The sequence below is a fragment of the Mugil cephalus genome, chromosome 22 (assembly GCF_022458985.1).
Source record: "Mugil cephalus isolate CIBA_MC_2020 chromosome 22, CIBA_Mcephalus_1.1, whole genome shotgun sequence".
NCBI classification, from domain to species: Eukaryota; Metazoa; Chordata; class Actinopteri; order Mugiliformes; family Mugilidae; genus Mugil; species Mugil cephalus.
This window is the reverse complement of record NC_061791.1, coordinates 18,439,840-18,457,690: the sequence shown is the minus strand read 5'-3', so window position 1 is coordinate 18,457,690 and position 17,851 is coordinate 18,439,840. Positions and strand designations below refer to the sequence as shown.

The 17,851-nt window shown below is 43.1% G+C and overlaps 2 protein-coding genes across 8 annotated transcripts in view; both read right to left on the bottom strand.

Annotated features, from left to right (window-relative positions):
• ipo8 (importin 8) overlaps positions 1–997 on the bottom strand; it is a 31,149-nt gene extending 30,152 nt beyond the window's left edge. For both annotated transcript variants that reach the window (XM_047575799.1, XM_047575800.1), the window contains exon 1: positions 638–997. In XM_047575799.1, the coding sequence (XP_047431755.1) occupies positions 638–721 (84 nt within the window). In that variant the 5' untranslated portion in view covers positions 722–997. The remainder of the gene's footprint in view (positions 1–637) is intronic.
• A 2,465-nt stretch (positions 998–3,462) lies between these two features.
• Positions 3,463–16,963, bottom strand: caprin2 (caprin family member 2). Of its 6 annotated transcripts, none has more exons than XM_047574734.1 (21): positions 16,851–16,963; positions 15,996–16,246; positions 15,854–15,916; positions 15,669–15,755; positions 14,746–14,984; positions 13,733–13,815; positions 13,058–13,171; positions 11,508–11,545; positions 11,171–11,401; positions 10,115–10,156; positions 9,911–10,039; positions 9,694–9,805; positions 9,306–9,355; positions 9,083–9,190; positions 8,410–8,511; positions 8,178–8,318; positions 7,693–7,837; positions 7,424–7,600; positions 7,176–7,237; positions 5,682–5,730; positions 3,463–4,616 (listed from the first exon to the last, which is right to left on the bottom strand). In XM_047574734.1, exons 2-21 carry the CDS (start codon positions 16,230–16,232, stop codon positions 4,039–4,041), a joined length of 2,787 nt encoding a protein of 928 aa, XP_047430690.1. In that variant the 5' UTR covers positions 16,233–16,246; positions 16,851–16,963; the 3' UTR covers positions 3,463–4,038. The 6 variants fall into 6 exon arrangements, with proteins under 6 accessions (XP_047430690.1, XP_047430688.1, XP_047430685.1 ...); XM_047574732.1 differs by having other exon boundaries at positions 11,171–11,353; positions 16,745–16,935; XM_047574729.1 differs by having other exon boundaries at positions 16,745–16,934.
• Positions 16,964–17,851: the final 888 nt, after the last annotated feature.

The window sequence follows — 17,851 nt, the reverse complement described above, 5'->3', positions numbered from 1 at the left end:
GCCTTTGTGTTTGCAGTGACAGGGCTACTCTTGGAGTACATAAACTAAATGCATAACTTAAATGCAAGAAATCTTAGTCAGACGTCTGAATGAAGTAAACGTGGACAGGAGCAAAAAGAGTCAATGACAGGTAGGTCAATGAAGGCCTCATGGGACACTATGGCTAAACCAATTAGGGTTCAATAATTCATTTACTGTTACATGAAGCAGTGTTGTACGGGCTATGGTTAGTTCTTCATTCAGCCACAACTGATTATTTAGTTTCATCATGTCGGTGCAGCCAAGCGGCAGAGCCTGCAGTCAGTCCGTGAACTCCCATTGTTGACATGGCAAAGTTTGGGTACCGTCGGCCCGTGATGGCTGTCAGATCAGCCTCCTATTGTTCTTGGACGCAGCAGCCAGAGTCGGTGTGTGGGTGTGTGTGGGGGGCGATTTCGTTGAACTGCTGATTTCGGGCCCGATATAAACTTCCCAAAACGGATCTTAAGGTTCACCAGGCCGAAGCTTGGCACGATCACCAAAACACGAGCAGCCCTCCGGGTCAAATATCGGCATCACTCCTGAGCCAGAACAGTCCCTGAACCCCACAACCCCCCCACCCCCGTCCCTGGAAAACAAACAACTTTAGCTCTCCCACCTGATTGAGTTCATTTTCCGCCGCTATCCTCAGATTAGGGTCGATGGTCCCTTTCAGAGCCTGGATTATCCGGTTGGGATCCATATGTGTTCAGTACCACGGTTGCTTCGCTGTGTTTACTCTCACATACATGCAGCGATGTACGAATGTTTCTGATCCAAAATTTAGCCAAGCGTTGCGGTTCTGTATTCACTCTGGCCCAAGTAGAAAATAAACTTCCGGGAGTTATAATACAACTTCCTGCCAGTTTATTCTAAATAAAAAGGCTCGACCAAAAACAACTCGATAGTAGCTGTGCTTTGGGCCACGACGGAAGATTTAATTTGAAGGGACAGTCGCTGTTTTTGTTAATGTTGGACGTGCGTTAGCTTGACAGAGGACGCTGGCCCCACGGCTGGCCCCGCCCCATTTTACCGGCAACCGCTGTCGGTGGACGTAAACTGGACGTAAATCAAAGTAAACAGACAAATTACGATTCTCTTCTTCTTCGTAGTCGGCAGCAGACGATATTCAAACATATGCTGCCACCCAGTGCGCTGTAGCCGGTATCGCCATTTTAAATTCTTAATGTTGGGTTATTTGAAGTCACTACAGGGGGGGACAAATGACCTGAGAAAACATGAAGTAAAATTAAGATGATTTAATATAATTTAGAATTTAAGAGATTGAGTTTGCTGATGCCAACGTCACACCCTTTATTTCACTAAAATTCAACTCGGATCCCATTGCTTCCCCTATGGTTGTGTCATTGGCTTCTGAATCAGAGCATCGTACAAAACATCTAAAAACCAGCGGGTTATGGAACTTTCAAAATCCTTTTTTAAAAAGAGGACACTTGTTTTTTTCTTGAGTAAGAACAGAAATGAGAAATTCTATTTCTATTCCATTTACACCCTCGTTCATACATTATATGACAATGAAAATGGAAAAGCTGAATGAAACATTCAGAAACGTGAACATTTTCAATGTCAAGGCATACAGGGGATCACATAGTGATGCCATGCAAATTTACACCAACATATAGCTGCAACATGTGGAGGACAGTTTCATGTTGCAAGGGAACTATATTTTACAGAAGATAAAGAGTTGAAGTTACACAAGGTACATATACAAAAGAAAATATCAAAACAAAATATGTAGAGAAGATAAGGGAATCAAGCACATTGAAAATGTTACACGATTTGGGAAGAGGTTTATAGAGATGATTATCACAAGGTATAGGAATGAAGAAGGGGTATGTAAAGCACTTGTATTATATATTATAAATATATAATATGTATATACATAGAGTACTGTGCTATGTAAGTGTTAATAGTTTATTTTCATCAATTAACAAAATGCAGTAAATGAACAGAAAGGAAATCTAAATCCTATCAATATTTGGTGTGACCATCCTTTGCCTTCAAGGCACCATCAATTCTTCTAAGTCCACTTACGTACAGTTTATGAAGGAACTCGGCTGGTAGGTTGTTCCAAACATCTAGAGAACTAACCACGCATCGTCTGTGGATGTAGGCTTCCTCAAATCCTTCTGTCTCCTCATGTAATCCCAGACACACTCAAAGATGTTGAGATCAGGGCTCTGTGGGGCCATGCCATCACTTCCAGGACTTCATGTTCTTCTTCATGCTGAAGATAGTTCTTAATGACCTTGACTGCATGTTTGGGGTCTTTGTCATGCTGCAGAATAAATTTGGCGCCAATCATACACCTCCCTGATGGTATTACATGATGGATAAATATCTGCCTGTATTCCTCAGCACTGAGGACACCATTAATCCTGACTTAATCCCTAACTCCATTTGCCGAAAGCACCAGAGCTTTCTGCAGAAAACCTGCTGCCAATTCTTATGTTTTCATGCAGTTTAGTCTCTTGACCTCCACCACTGCGGCTACAATCCTACAAAAATCCTGACTTTGTGCAATAAGATTTGCCTAAAACTTATCCAATTTGTTATTTATATTTTGTATGCGAGTGCAATTGTGTGTTGATGTTGGGGAGTTGGTGAGTCTTTGGAGCAGGGAGAGTGTTCAGATTCCTGATGGCGCAAGCCGTTGCGCAGTTTGGGTGTTCTGGCCCGGATGATCTGAAACCATTTACCTGATGGTGGAGGGGGTGGGAGAGGTCACCCAAGATGCTTGAAAGCTTTCCGGATGCACCCTGACCTGTGGATGTTCTACTGTCCAGTATGTTCCAATCATTAAAAGGAGGGGCACTTGCTTTTATTATTGTGAGCGCTGTGGCATTTTCAGTCCAGGAGAGGTCTTCTGTGCACCCTCAGGAACTTGGTGCTGCCGACCGTCTCCACCTCAGCGCTGTCAATGGTCATCAATGGTCAGCGGGGGGGTATTGGTGTTGTTGGCGAGCTCTCCTGAAGTTTAGAACGTGTTGCATCTCCTCTTCAAGGATTTTATTGCTGTCATTGAGGCCTAGACCTCAATCTGATAAAGAATTTCTTTCTGGATTGAAACCCCCATGCAGACATAACGCCCACATGTGCAAGTCTGACTGAGACTTGCCTATACTACCCACATATAAATTACTTAGACACAAGTTTTCTGTTTCCATTACAAATGTATAAATTATGATAATGAACAGACTTGGACATAACACATTTATGGCACAATAAGATGCAATTCAAATTAAATGACTACCCAAATGTTGACAGGTAGTCATAAAAACTCAACTTTTTTCTGTAGATAAGTAGATTTGTCATTGTAGCTCAAAGAATCAATTCTTGGAAACAAAACCTCAACTGTCCAAAATGAGCAGGTTGTGAGAAGCAAGCATAGAAGATGACAAAACTTTGGCTGAGAAACAAAAGTTTAACTGCTCATCTTTTATTTAGGCATATCATGTTCAGCACCACACCCACCACCAAGAACACACAATTTTCTTCCTCACCTTCACATTCACAGAGCAAAGTGAGATTTAATGCATAGGATCAAGCAAAGTGCTGTGAGTAGATCAAGTTATAACTCCTCTCATAAATCAGCCGTTCAGTTCACAAGCCTTTTGACATCTGGCCACTCATCCAAAAGCCATTCAGAAAACAAAAAGGCACAAATTTGTAACATTGCATCAGAGTTCTCACCGAAATCAGAGACCTGTGGGATAAACGGGAGATGTGCTGCAGGATGATTTTGAGCAAGATGACACAAGTTCATAGCCTAGTTTTACTAGCATCAGTCAGACGGAGCACCAGCATCGTCAACTACACACCATTTCTCAGATGGTCAAAACCTCATGTAGATAATGGCTTTGAGTATAGTTCTTTCACCATTTCATACCTTATGTTATGAATGGACTTTTGGTTACAGGGCACCGACATCAGTTTAAATTGCCACTTAGTGCAAAGCAAATGGTAAACACGGGAGAAGAGGGCTATTTGCCACACAGTTTAGTCCTGATACAGAAGAAAGCCAGAGAATGTGCTGTACTTCCAAGTGCTGCCATAGATGGCACCACGGTGCAATCTGAGCCACACCTGGTCACCTTGGAAAAGAGGCAGGATGGTGTGGTTGCTGGCCGTCTCGTGATCTGGAGCTCCATCGTTGGCATACGCCGACACCATGACCTCCTCATTGCGCATGAGGTTAATGTAGAGTGGCACATTGATGGCAAGCTTCAGGATGTGAAAGTTGAAGACGTAGGTTCCATTTACGGGACAGGTGAAGCGGCCAATGTGGGCGTCATACATATCCCCCAGGTTGATATGCAGCTGGTCAAACACAATGGGCTGGTCAAGGTTGCCCGGGGCAAAGTTGGCGGTGCGGGAGGCGCTGAAGGCCACTCGCAGAGGCTGAGTGAGTGGGTAAAGCTGCATGGGGAGCAGGGCAGTGTGGTGGTGGTGGCTGTGAGGAGTGAGTGGGACCTCAATGGTGGAGACTGACAGGGAATCCCCAAGCCCCGAGTCCAAAACAGCGAAGGTTCCCTCCCGGTCTGGGCTGCTCACCTGTGAAGAGTCGCTCCATGCTGCTGCACAATCAAGACAAAACAATACACCAGGTCATGGTATACCTAAAATGTTAAAGGACAAGTCCTGAACTGTCAAGTCTGGGAGGAAAGGCCTTCAGACAATATAAGAAAGCTCTAGGAGTGTAGAATGCACTCCTGGAGCATAAGATAGTCACTAATATTACGCAGCAACTAAAATACTTTAAACTGTACCTTGGAGTGGAATATATTTGGCCAGATTGGAGCCTTTTCAGGAACTTCTTTTCTGGGTTTACTTCACTACCTACCTTGACTGTTGAATCCATTTTGAGCAACTGGGCCAAGTCTAGAACAAGCACAGGTTGGAACTTTTTCTTTGATATATTGTACACCAGTTCTGAAGTTGTTTTGAAGGGACGGGTGTTTTGTTTGGAGATGAAGTTTTCTTGGGACCATGGCTCTGTTACATGGCTTTTCCCCACACACCAAGCAGAAACGAGTCAGCTTGGTTGGTTCCCCGGTAAAAAGGAAATCCAAACGAAGGATAACTTACATTATATTGTCTTGGGCTCACTGTTGTGCTTTGTTCTGACCACTACTCATACTAGGGTCTTCATCTGGGTCTGAATGTTCTCCAGGACCTAGCTTGGATTGAGTACCTTTTCCAACATTTACCCATCGCTATCACCATCTGTCTCACTCGCAGTATCATAAGTTATTCTGTTTGAATGGCAGCAGGCAGGTAGACCAGTTAATGATCTACCTTCTGCCATGTAGTGGAAGACTGTTTAATTGTTCTGCTTGCCACTATACGCAACTTTTCTGACCAATCAAGTAAAATTGGATAATTTCACACGGGACACCTGATGATCTCTGGAGGCACACCAATGTGCTGCAGCACAATGGCTCTGAATCACTGCTGTACACCAACGACAAGTGCGATGTTCTCTAATCTTTTGCTGTCAGTGAATGACAAGTAGTGGGTTTCATTTCCATCCAAGTATTGGAAACACATGAATACAGTGCATTACTAGCCACAGGGAACATTTCACAGACTCACAGACTCAACTTTCCGTTTTTGCAACAACAGTTAGCTTGCACTCTTACCACTGGAGTATTGTCTCCCCCCTCGTCTGCTGTGTTGGTATCCAGAGTCCTGAAAAAGATTCCAGAGGCGCCATCAAAATGCATGTATACACATAATGGAGAAGGAACGCCTGTTGCAAGATTTGGTTAAGAGATATTACTGCTGTCCCGAAAAAAACCCCCCAAAAAAAACAAAAAACAAACAAACAAAACGCCATTCACCCCCAACCCTTTTGCCAACTGGAAAATGCAGAGAAAGTAAGTAGGGGAAGGACGTGCAGGCATGTGGGAATCCTGGGGACTCTGCTGAGGGAATTCATTCCACACGTGATACAGTGGAAGTGGACAGTCTATATGTGGTTCTGAAGCAACAGATCAGGTTTGAACGATGCTCTATGTAGTTCAGTATTGAAGGCTCAAGAGTCCTGAGTGCCGGAGGATGCAAAAACTGAAAACTCTGACCTGTTAATTCTCTAACTGTGTACAGGGAGACCACCCTCCCTGGACTGAGCTCACTTCATTAGTTCCTTAACAGCGTGACTGCTGTGTTCATGCAGCCCAAATGAACCGACCAAAGAGGTCATAGTTTTGAAACCGTGAATGTTTGAGTGTGAAAGCAGCCTTAAAAGCTGTTAAAATAAAAAAAAAATAAAAAATACAAAATTTGATACTAAGAAGTTGTGCCAAACGATGCAATTCTTTATTCAATTTCATTTGTAAAGTGTCAACAATATAAATTGTCTCAAGACGCTTTACAAAATCCAGTCTGAAACTTCCAGAGCAAGTCTGAAGGTAACAATGGCAAGGAAAAACTCCCTTTAACGGGACGAAACCCTGAGCAGAACCCAGCTCATATGGAGGGACCCATCTGCCTAAGACCAGCTGGGTAGAAACAGAAAAGAGAGAAGAGCAGGATTCAAGATAAACAAACATCTGACTATAAACTTAGATTTCAAAATTAACTACCACACACCAGAATGACTTTGCTGTGACACTTCAGACAATCCTTTGACCAACCAGTATGATCCAACACCGACCGTGCATGGAGAGGTTTGTCCAATATTAGGGGTTGTGCATTGATAAAGCTACTTCATTGGGCATTCACAGGCTGGTGAAATCTCAATTCCCATTCAAATGTAAAGATGTATTCTCTTTTTGTATCTGGCGCCTCCACTGTCTCATTGGAGTCGTAAGTGAGAGAAGAGTTGGAAAAAGGATATCTGGCAGTTAGCAAAATGCCTTCTACTAGTGGAATCTAATCCACACAGTGCTTCCGATTACCCAGCGAGCACAGCTTAGTTTTTATTCATTAGCTCAGCTAACTAATCATGAATCTTAAGCATGCCTTCTGTTGAAAAATTAAACTACTTTAAACACTGCCAAGCACAAATTTATCAGGTCATTACAACTGAATATGTAATTTTCTCCGGCATTCAAAAAGAAAGAGTCATAAGAGAGTTACCACCGGATCAGATTGTACTATAAAACAAAGTAATTCAATATGAATGGACTTACTCTTGCAGCATAAAGGAGAGGGCCAGAGTCCCTGAGATGAGCCTGGGCCATGTAGGATCCTCCTAGGGGAAAGCACATTTTAGATTTGAAAAAACAAAAAGAAAAAAAGAAAAAAAAAAGAAGAAAATCATATCTGGCAAGTTTAGCCAAGACTACCCCATATGTGATCTTACAGATGTTTAGGAAACATATGCAGGAAATGCAGTGGTGAAAATTCTAAGAGGAATAGGAAAGCAGAGGATAGATACCTCGGTGCCAACCAGAGGAGCGAAAGGTTTGTGCCAGTCCCTTGCCGCCACGTGCCATACCTCTCACAGATCCTCTAGTGTAGTAGGACTCTCTGGGACGAGTCACGCTTCCACCTGACTGGCCAGGAGACAGAAAGATCTGTCCACCAGTACCAGTTGAGTAATCTGACTGGTATTCTAGAGAGATCACACACCAACAAATGTGTCTTAGAACACTGACTATTCAGCCAGTGAGTGCTGAGAGTTAAGGAGCACAAATCTCAGCCTACCTGACTGCTGCTCATCCTCTGATGGAGCAAACTCTGGTGGTGTTTGGGTACTGGCAGTGCTGTACCTGGGTTCAGAAAAAACTGTAGAGTCTGGTTTGTAGTTCACTTCCGCATTTTGGGTTAATGAGGCATTTGCCTTGAAGACCTATAGAAAGCAGAAAATGGACACCAGAGCTTGCAGAAATTGCACAAAGTCCCATTCAAATCTAGAAACGGATGTTCAGATTGTGTGCAGACCAAGACATTTCAGTTGACATCTGGCAACTAAATGTGACCTTGTGTCATTTCATTCTGCAGAATAGATTCGTTCTGCCTGACTTAGAAAAATGCATGCAGTGTGGTACACAACTAGCCTGTGGATACCTTCAGCTATTTCCTTGAGTGCATGCCATTTTTCCATACATCAACTTCTACCTAGTTGAGTGGATCTGAGATAAAAGCAAATAAAAGCAGAGTAAAAATGGAAAGAATTTGGTAAAACTTACTGACTGGATGTTTGGAAACTGTGCGGAGGTAAGACTTCGCCTGGTGGGTGGGGTAGAAAAAGCCTGTGCCTGGGGCGGGGTTGAGGTGCATGATGCCACCCCATTACAGGGGGACTGCTTCCCTGAATCAGTTACAGGTGTCTGGAGTACATAAAGAAACCGCCTTGCAACATTTCCCAGTAGTCAATACGCTTCATGCTTTCTGGTGACATGGCTAGTAAAGCCCATTTACCCGAGGACGGGTCTTCTCCTCCATATTGACAGAGATGGTCGACTCCCTGCGGTAGAGTGGCGGTGAGGGAAACACATTTCTTTCAGGCAACTGGAGAGGTTCCTGCAAGAGGGACAGAGCAAATTTAACATCCATTTGAAATGTTGTACACAACACTATTGGAACCATAGACTGTATAAACATGAACGTAAAAGCTTCTCAATAGTGAAGCCAAAGCAAGTAGAGCTCCCTCTGGTGACTGGCTGCAGTATAGGTCATAAGCTCCACCCCCTCCATGTTAGAGGATGGGAACTGGAAAAAAAAAAACAAATTATTTGACGTGTACTTTAGTGTTTTTATTTGGCTCAGGTAAGTGCTTTTTTTTTTTTTTGGTAGTTAAACAAAGGTTGTCAGAAAATTTGACATCGTTATTAAGTTAGTTATTTGACGCTGTAGAAACAGGATGTCAGTTTTCATGCTAACCACTTTGTGAAGCGGTCTGATGGGGCTGAGAGAGTTGGGGGGATAAATGAACAAATAAGTTCAGTGTATAACCCAACATTAGGTTTAGTCTTTGTCATCCACACATCCACAGGAACAGGGTCAGTTTGGCCAATGGAAGGAAATGGGGACGTGGTGTCCATATTTATATACTGGCTATGGTGAGAACCAACAGTGAGCTGCCGCTTCTTACATGAGGTAGATCTTTTGATGAAAGGTCCAAGTCACAGGTCTCTAGGCACTGATCCCCATTGGTTAGACTGGCTTTGCGCTCCATAAGCCTGGTAGGCAGTGGGGTGGACTGAATGCGGGAAATAAGGGAGAAGTCAAATCTTTTTTAAATATTGATTTAAAAAAATAAATAAATAAAAAAAAACACATTGTATCACAGATAGACTGGAAAAATATAAGCTTACATGCATTGGTGTGGGCAGGACATCAGCAGGGCTCAACAAATCCGCTTGAGCTGACAAGTTGGGAGACGGAAAACACGAGACTGGTGACAAAATTCTCCGAACAAAAAAAAACAAATCTGACTTTTACTGACTTAGTATGCCATTACAGATGAGGGAACCTTGAATTTGCATTTAGGAGTTATATGTCAGCATATCATGTTATGAAGTGTGACTCAAATGTGTTCAGTCTGAAAACCGCAGAGTGTAGTGTCCTTTTGTCTTGCTGAATTACCATCAGCAACTGCTGGTACATTTATCACTTGAAACTTCTCTATAGAACCACTAGTGCCCCAAACTGCACACAAGGACTTTAAGTTTACCATTAAAGCATAAAAAAGAAAACAACTACCAAAATACAGAGGTGGTTCCAAGTTACCCAAAGTAGAAGGGGATCCAGACAGACGTTTCTTCAGTCTGGGGTGGCCATTAGTAGGGGAGCTATCACCATCTAGGAGCGAGTCCTGAGGAGGACAGCAACATGTTTTTAAAAACCCTCACCGGGCCAAATATTCAAAAGCCATAGTGTCATGTAATACTGCAGGGATTTGTAAACAGCCCAAGTCCACCTGCATGAAACTGAAGGAGCCATGGATCTTAGCCATGAGGTCCTCAAGTTGGCGTTTCCTCAGAATGGGGTCTTTTGGCAATTCAGACTGGGAGTTGAAAACTTCTGCAGGCACAACCATGAGAACATCCTGTCGAGAGTCAGATCGATAGTTTGTAAACAGTGCACACACATCTCTAATGTAAATGACTGCCTCTGTACTTACCAACTTGGCATTTTGCTCTCCTCTGCACTTCCTTTCTTTTCTCTGGGGAGAATTATCATTGTATCAATCAGCAAGTTCATTCTGGATAATTACAGTCTCACCAATCGTCTTTCCATTCAGGGAAACTACAGCAGCAAATCCAAATTGTAAAGGTCAAATAATCCTCAGTTGTTCAGCCCTCAAGTAGACACTGGCCATGCAGAAGTAGTTGTTTTATGCATCATGCAGGCGAACTGAGCCTAGGGATGTCCCCATCAAAATATATTTTGGCTGCGATTGCAGTCCTTTATTCTTGGTATCAGTACATACCTGTGGATCACCCACAGTATGCACCCAGTACACTGAAATGGCTGTAGCTGCTAAATCTAGCATAGCTTTAGCATAGGTAGCATAGCACTGGTTCAAAAGCTAGATTCTTCGCTACACCACTGTGTCCCATTGAGATCACAGAAGGTGAAGTGGAAGAAATTTAGAACTATCAGGGCTCTTAAGTAGCCAGTGGGTGTGGGGGAAAGGTCACTGAGGCCCTTTTGGATCCGTTACTCAAACCAAGTTTCACGAGGCAATCTGGCTTGCTGCTCTACTACATACAAGTGCCATAAAACAAGGGACATGCATTTTCCTGGCTCGTTTTTAGCATTACTAATTATCCCCAATACCAATGCTTGGCTCCATATTTCTAACAAAACCAAAGTAAACTCTTAGAGTTAGAGAGTTCAACTGCGGCTGATAAGAGTAACAGAGGCAAGTTAGCATCCATCTGTGACTCAGGACAACGTTTAGAGTAAATGAACAAAGAACAATGAGCCCCCCAAATGAAAGAACGCAGCATGAAAGTGTCATTGAGTACAGAGGACCTGCTTAACACCGGGAAGTCACCATGCACAAATCCTATAGATAGGGTATTTTTAAGTTGTAAAGGACAAATACGTTTATAGTGAAATACCAAAGCACAAAGAATACCCTAAATGGTGCTAGGGCACCCTGGTTCAACTATTCTTCATCCATCAACCCAATTCCAAGCTTGAAGTCCAGACAAGTTAGACAATAAGTCACCTGTTTGCAGTCAGCGGACCGTTTCTTGGAAGTGACTGGGACGACTTTAGGGATTAAAGTGGCAGCTCCTCTCCATGGTTTTTGGATTGTGGCTTGCGGTGTTGGGGGTCCATCTGTGAGCTCCATTTCCCAGCAATCAGGAGGTTCTCGCTCCCCAATGGCCTGGAAGTCGTCCTTCCAGTTCTGAGTGGGAGGAGTCTCCATGTCAGTTAGGTATAGTCTGTTGAAAAACTGCCATATCACCAACAGGGCATCAGTGGATCCAGGGAGCATGCTTATGGTAACTCACAATTAACAGATGACACTAAAATAATGAAAAGACTGAAACTGGTGTTACCTCCTTGGAAACTTCATTTGATTTTGTCTTTAATGTGGCTAACAGAGACAAAAAAAGAAGGATAAATTAGTAATTCAGGCAAGGTACATTATACAGTAGTTCCACAGTAAGATTGTATGTCCCATTTTGCGCAGTCCAGTCAATTCTGTACACTTGGAACTCACATGAACATTTCAGTTAACACAAACTTCCAGAGGCCCAACTGGTTTCACTTCATTTGAGTGTGTGCCCCTTTTTTAAAATTCAAATCTTTGATCTGTGAATCCTCCCTAATGGTGAATTTGCATGTTGAGGTGAAGGTCAGATGCCGGTGGAGTTTCACATTCCAAACGCAGCAGGTCTGTTTGAAAAGACCTGCTGAACTGTACATATTTCTAGCTAGGCTAGGCTGGAAGCCAGAAGTTTATATACACCCACACACTGTATAAAACACTATTTCAGCTCTGCCCACAAATGTTCTACAGGATTGAGATCAGGGCTTTGTGATGGCCATCCGAAACATCAACTTTGTTGTTCTTAAGCCATTTTGTAACCAGTATGACTATATGCACCATTTGGAAGGGCCATTTGCACCGAAGCTTTACCTTCCTGGCTGATGTCTTGAGATGTTGCTTCAATATTTCTATAAAATTTTCTTCCCTCAAGACGCCATCAGTCTTGAGGACTGATGACTAAGTGTACCGGTCCTGCACAAAAACACAGGATTCCACCGCCCCCATATTTTTCAGGTTTGCATGCATCCGCCTTTTGTATCCAAACATAATGGTGGTCATTTTGGATAAACAGTTCATGTTTGGTTTCAACAGACCACAGGGCAGGTCTTCAAAAATGTAGGTTTCTGTCCCTGTGTGTATCTGCAAAATGTAATCTGTTTTTCTTTTGTTTTGTTGTTTTTTTTAACTTTGCTTTGGGAATGTGGCTCCTTACTCATCGAGTGGCCTTTTAACCCATGTCAGTACAGGACACTCTGGGTAATGACTCTTAGAATCTCCAGTTATCATCTTCATAAGGTCTTTTGCACATTTCACACCAAAGCATGTTCATCTCTGGGACACAGAACCCATCTCCTTTCTGATATCAGATGACGGTGGCACCTTCAGGCATCTGGAAATTGCACCCAAGGATGAACTGGACTTGTGGAGCTCCACAATTCTCTTCCTGATATCTTGGCTGATTCGTTTTGATTTTCCCATGAGTTTGAGGTGCACCTCCATTCAACACAAATGTTATCAATGTAAAGGCATAGTAATCTTAGTGTCTGTAAACTTCTGACTTTGTTAAATGCTAGAATGAGAGCAGCATTTTTATTACTTTCCATTATTTTGATACAGTGTATGTAAACTTCTGGTTTCAACTGTATATAAAGCAGCCTGAAGAACTTATGTAAGGTTGCACATTTTGGGAAATGTTTGGCATCAACAAAAGTTGTAAACAATATTACTTGGCTTAAAATAGCAGTGAAATATATAATCACTGCTATGGTACTTTAAAAAAAACTAATTTCTAATGTCATGCTAGCAGTCAAAAAGTTAATGCCAGTGTGATCTTACTGCTGTGGGTGGTTGAGCTCAGCAACATCTCTGGAGACTTGTTGGGTGGAGGTGGGAGACAACTGAAGTACTTGCAATTCAAAAGCCTGAGGATCGTCTCTTTCAGCAGCTTAACTGGAAACAAAAAAAATAAGCCACTGAAAACTCTTACAAGTGTTTACAGCAGACAAATTGTGGAGAGAATCAGTGACATGCTAATTTGATCAGAACAAAAACACTTCCAGGTCCTGTAGGAGTTTGAGTGCACATCACATGACCCAGGTTTAGCAAAGTACTGACTAAAGCCAACTCAAGAGGATTTAGTAAATGTTCTGTATGCATATGAACTCCTTTAAGATGGCTGAATAGGTTTCCTGTGAGCTAGTTTAGAGAATGAAGAGTGTACAAAATTGTTGGCAACGCTCCGACCCCTACATTGTAACAAAGCTGGGACGTGCAAAGAAAAGAATTTCATTGTATTGTATGTGACGGAAGGTTAGGTCTCTTACAGCATTTCTGCCAGGTAAAATCAGCCAAATATTCTTGGAGGTCAAGACCACCATTGAGTAATAAATCCTTGAGAATCTCTGCAACCATATTTGCTTTTTACCACCAAAGAATAACACACACTTTTCTGGAGATACAAAGTATTTAGGAGCAGACCAAAACTGGTGTGCGTTTGCTTTCGATACTCACATGAAGTACCAGCCACTGGTTTGTCTTTTCCCTCCAGCAGGTCCAAGTAGACGAGAGCTGCTTGATCCATCTGCTCTCCTAAACTACAGCATACAGTAAAGAGGACAGAAGAGAAGTCACCGACACCGACAAAACTGAAGGAGGCGAGAAGGGGAACATGTACAGTAATGTGCTGGAAAATGGTTGCGCCGATACGTTCTTGAATGAATTTGCAGTTATATTAAAAACACAGCAACACAAAACCCTTGTGCCGCCACGTCATACAGGCATTATGATGTTACTTATAAAAGTACAATTAAAAATTTTATTTTTGACAGTTTGGAGATTCAACAGTACCGCAAAATGTTGCTTTGCCTCATCAATATGCAACGTGTGTGGGTGTTGTGGGCTGGAACAGGTACAACAAGAAAAAAAAGAAAAAGAAAAAAACAAAAACAAACAGAAATGTCTGCCCCAACTGATGAGTCATCATATTCATCAGTGACAACCATCAACTCCGTTTCTTTGCAGTGGGGTTAGGGTATGGGGCAATTGTTGTAAGGAAGTATGTTGTCTCAGTGTGTTTGTTTGTTTGCATCTTCAATTAGAAACCAAGGCAATAGCCAGAGGTAAACCAGGAACTCTACCCCATTTTGTGAACAGAATTGAGTGGTTTTGAAGAGCAAAAGTGCAAAAGTTCCTGTCCGAGACAAAAGGTGAAAATACTTACATAGCATTTTGGCGGTTGTCGTGTCCAGTTGCTAAAATGTTTTGCTGTTAACCCAACCCACAACATGGCATTGCTTGGTTTCCATGCTGAAACTTCCCTTAGGCTCTCCAAACTGGAGGTGTCCTGACCACAATGTTCTATAGGGTGTACCTAGACTACAGCTAAGTACCTCCTACTTCACAAAACCCAGACAACCCCTTTAAAGCCTGTTAAGGCTATAAGGCAGACATTTCCACTCCAAATGAGCCAACACTGGCAGCTCATCTTCAGAAATGGGAAAAAAAAAAAATTCATATAGCCTTACGTCAGTCTTCTATCCCTCTTGACTCCTAGCATGGCGGCGAGCTGGCTCAGGCTGTGCAGCTGCTGGGCTGGTACGTGCGGTGCCTGGTTCAGTCCTGCCAGCACATCCCTCCGGACGTGCTCCAGCTGCAGGCTAGTGAGAAGGTGTTGGACCTGGAGCACCGTGGTCAAACGTTTCCGCTCCGTCTCCACCGTGGCCAACTGCTCCTTCTTCTGAGCTTTCTTCTGAGCCCTCAGCAACTGCAGGGGTCAAGATGATAGCAGGAGCAGTCGAGTTTATAAAAACAGCTATAGGTTCATTTTCAGAGCCTAATGCTTAAATGACGCAAAAGGGGTTGTTATGGGGGAAAAAGGCCAGTCCAAAGTGCTAACCATCTCTAAAGCTCACTCATTAGCACATTAGGGTTGAGTTAGAGTTAGCCAAGTTAAATTCTGTCACATAACATGAACCTTAAAAAGGAATTCATGGAAAAAACTGAGCTAGCTACAAAGCTAGCTGCTAATGGTGCAAAGCCAAAAATACCAAAGTGGCCTTTCTTTAATTCTTCACCACTATACTTATAAAATATAGTCCTGTTCTCAGAAGCAAAAATAGTTCCATTAATTTTTTGCAACTCATTACTGATCTTTTTATGCTATGGAAAATGTCTAAAACAAATATTGTGACAGCTTCTTCGTTTAAGGCGTATAAAGAAAAACCAAGCAGAAGAACTATTTGAACTACAGTAAAGCTTAACTGATAGTCTTATCTTCACATCATTCTGAGATCAATGCAGTCACCAAATTACCTATAGCACCATAATTAGTACATTTGGTCATTTCGTTAGCAGTTGTTGAATTTCTAAATGCATTTTTGGAGCAGAGGCCTATGGAAGCTAGGGTTAGACAACAATAATTCGGACTAGCCAGACCAAAGTCTTTTACATTCTGAGTCAAGCCGTCCAGGGATTTGTGCATCTCCCGTGCAAAGTCCAGGTTGTGTAGCACCTCCTCATACTTTTCCACGGCAACCTAATGCAAAGCAGAAAGACAGAGCAAACCACAAGCTCTAAACATGCCGCACTTTTTTGACATTAGTGAGGTCTTCATTTGTTGCCACTAGGTCTCACCATCTGATCTTTGTTGAGCGCCTCGCCCCGGTTCAGCCTCATCTTGTAGCCTTCCAGTTTTAGCTGTGGGCACAGAAGTAGTGTCACAAAACCCAGGTGTATGCCTTTGACCCTCAAGCTTTCACTGTGGTCACTGTCCTACCTTCTTTTTCTCCAAGTTGCGGACTTTGTGTTTGAGGCAGATGAGGCCATCATCTATGTAGTTTTCATAGCCGTGGTAGGCGGTGGAGATCTCCAGGGTGTTCAGCTCGCTGGGTGACCCCACCTTTGGGCTTCCGCCGGTCTCGGGGTCCTCCTGGCTTTCCTCCCCCTCCACTGAGCGCTCAGGTGGCGGGGTGACATCCAGGGTAGGGGAAGGAGAAGGAGACAACTGCACCATGTTGGAGCTCCACACTGGAAGAAGACAAGACAGATGACCCGCTGTGGAACCAGAGAGAGCCCTGCGGTTTCTGTGCCATGCAGCTGCGACAGAGCAAAGAGATGCTGCTGGTGCCAAGCAGAGTGTTTCAATAGAGCCGAGGGATGGAGTGAGCCCAGTTTGGGCAGCCGCCAGCCCCGTGACACTGCATTTATAGCGGACAGTGAACAGCGTGCTCTCTATGGATGATTCATGAAAGCGGCAGAAGCGGAAAGCAGCAGCTTAAATTGCAGACAACACAACGTGCAAGAAAAAAAAAAAAGCAGGCTAGTTGGAATTAAACACCCATGGACGCGTCATGAATCACTTGTCCCGATGGTTGGGTGGGGGTTCACACAAACAGAATAGTAGGTTAAGCAACTGCGCACAGCGTACAATGAGCAATTAAATCAATCTGCTGCAATCGTGTCAAGATCACACTGTCGATTAAGAGGCTCAAACTTTGCTGCACATATCTCACAAAAAGAACCGACCCTCGTCTTGGTAGCTGGCTCCAAAGTTCATGCCTTCATATTTTCGGTGATTTCCATTTAATCGCCGCACGCGTCCACACTCAGTCATCAACAACAGCTGACCCACCTCGTGTCTATGGCTCCCCCGAAACCAACCGGAGCCCCTACTCCTCACCGTGATGATCAGTTCGCAGAGGCCACGCCAGTGTCAGATCATACCTTTATATACTGGGCCGTCTGCGCGCACACACGCTCCATCAGGGTGGGGGAAAAAAAAAAAAAAAAAAAAAAAAAAAATCAAGCCGGACTACATCCGGTTCTGGCACCTGTCAGTGTACACGCATTGTTTTCTTTCAATTCTTAAATTATTCCTACAGTGATTTCATGTTTGTAAGTTGACTTTAAAAGGCGCATCTTTTAATCCCAAAGTATTAAATGTAGCCTACATTACATTTGGATAAATGGATTCGAGTTTGAAAAATAAAGTAAAAAGGCTCCGAGGTGCAACTTTGAGTCAGTAATGAACGATCGAAAGTGAATTCAGGTTGAAGACACATTCTGGTCATAGCTGTAAAACAGTTTTGTGAACAGGTTAAACTTTTTTGGCTCAGTGTAAAAGATTTTTTGGGTGGACACACCATGCAGAACCATGCCTCCTCTCTGATAGTAAAGCTGCATCTTGTCTGCATGTTTGTCTGTCATCATGCATCATCCCAGCCATCCAGTGTCCTCGATTTGCTTTTTCCTTGTATCTCACTTGGGAGATTTTTGGTTTCCCTCCTTCGGAGTGGTTTTGTTTTGAGATATCAGGTATGTTTGCTTGCATTTTCTTTCCTCTCTATGATTATTTTCTTCCTTGATTGCAAATCAACTGTATGTTGATATGTTGATATGTTGATATGTTGATGGAGGCAACTAAAGCTCTGTTTTTCTTATTTTACAGACCCTCATGAATGAGTGTTCTCTGTAATGTGTTGTGCTGCTATGCCCTCAGGTGGCAGGAGACTGGTACAACAGCTTAAACTTGGCCAAAGCCGCAATTGTTGAAAGGGAACAAACTTCCCTGACTACAAGTCAAGGGACCAGATAGCCTAAACATAAGTGAAAGGTGGAGATATCCCAAATGGG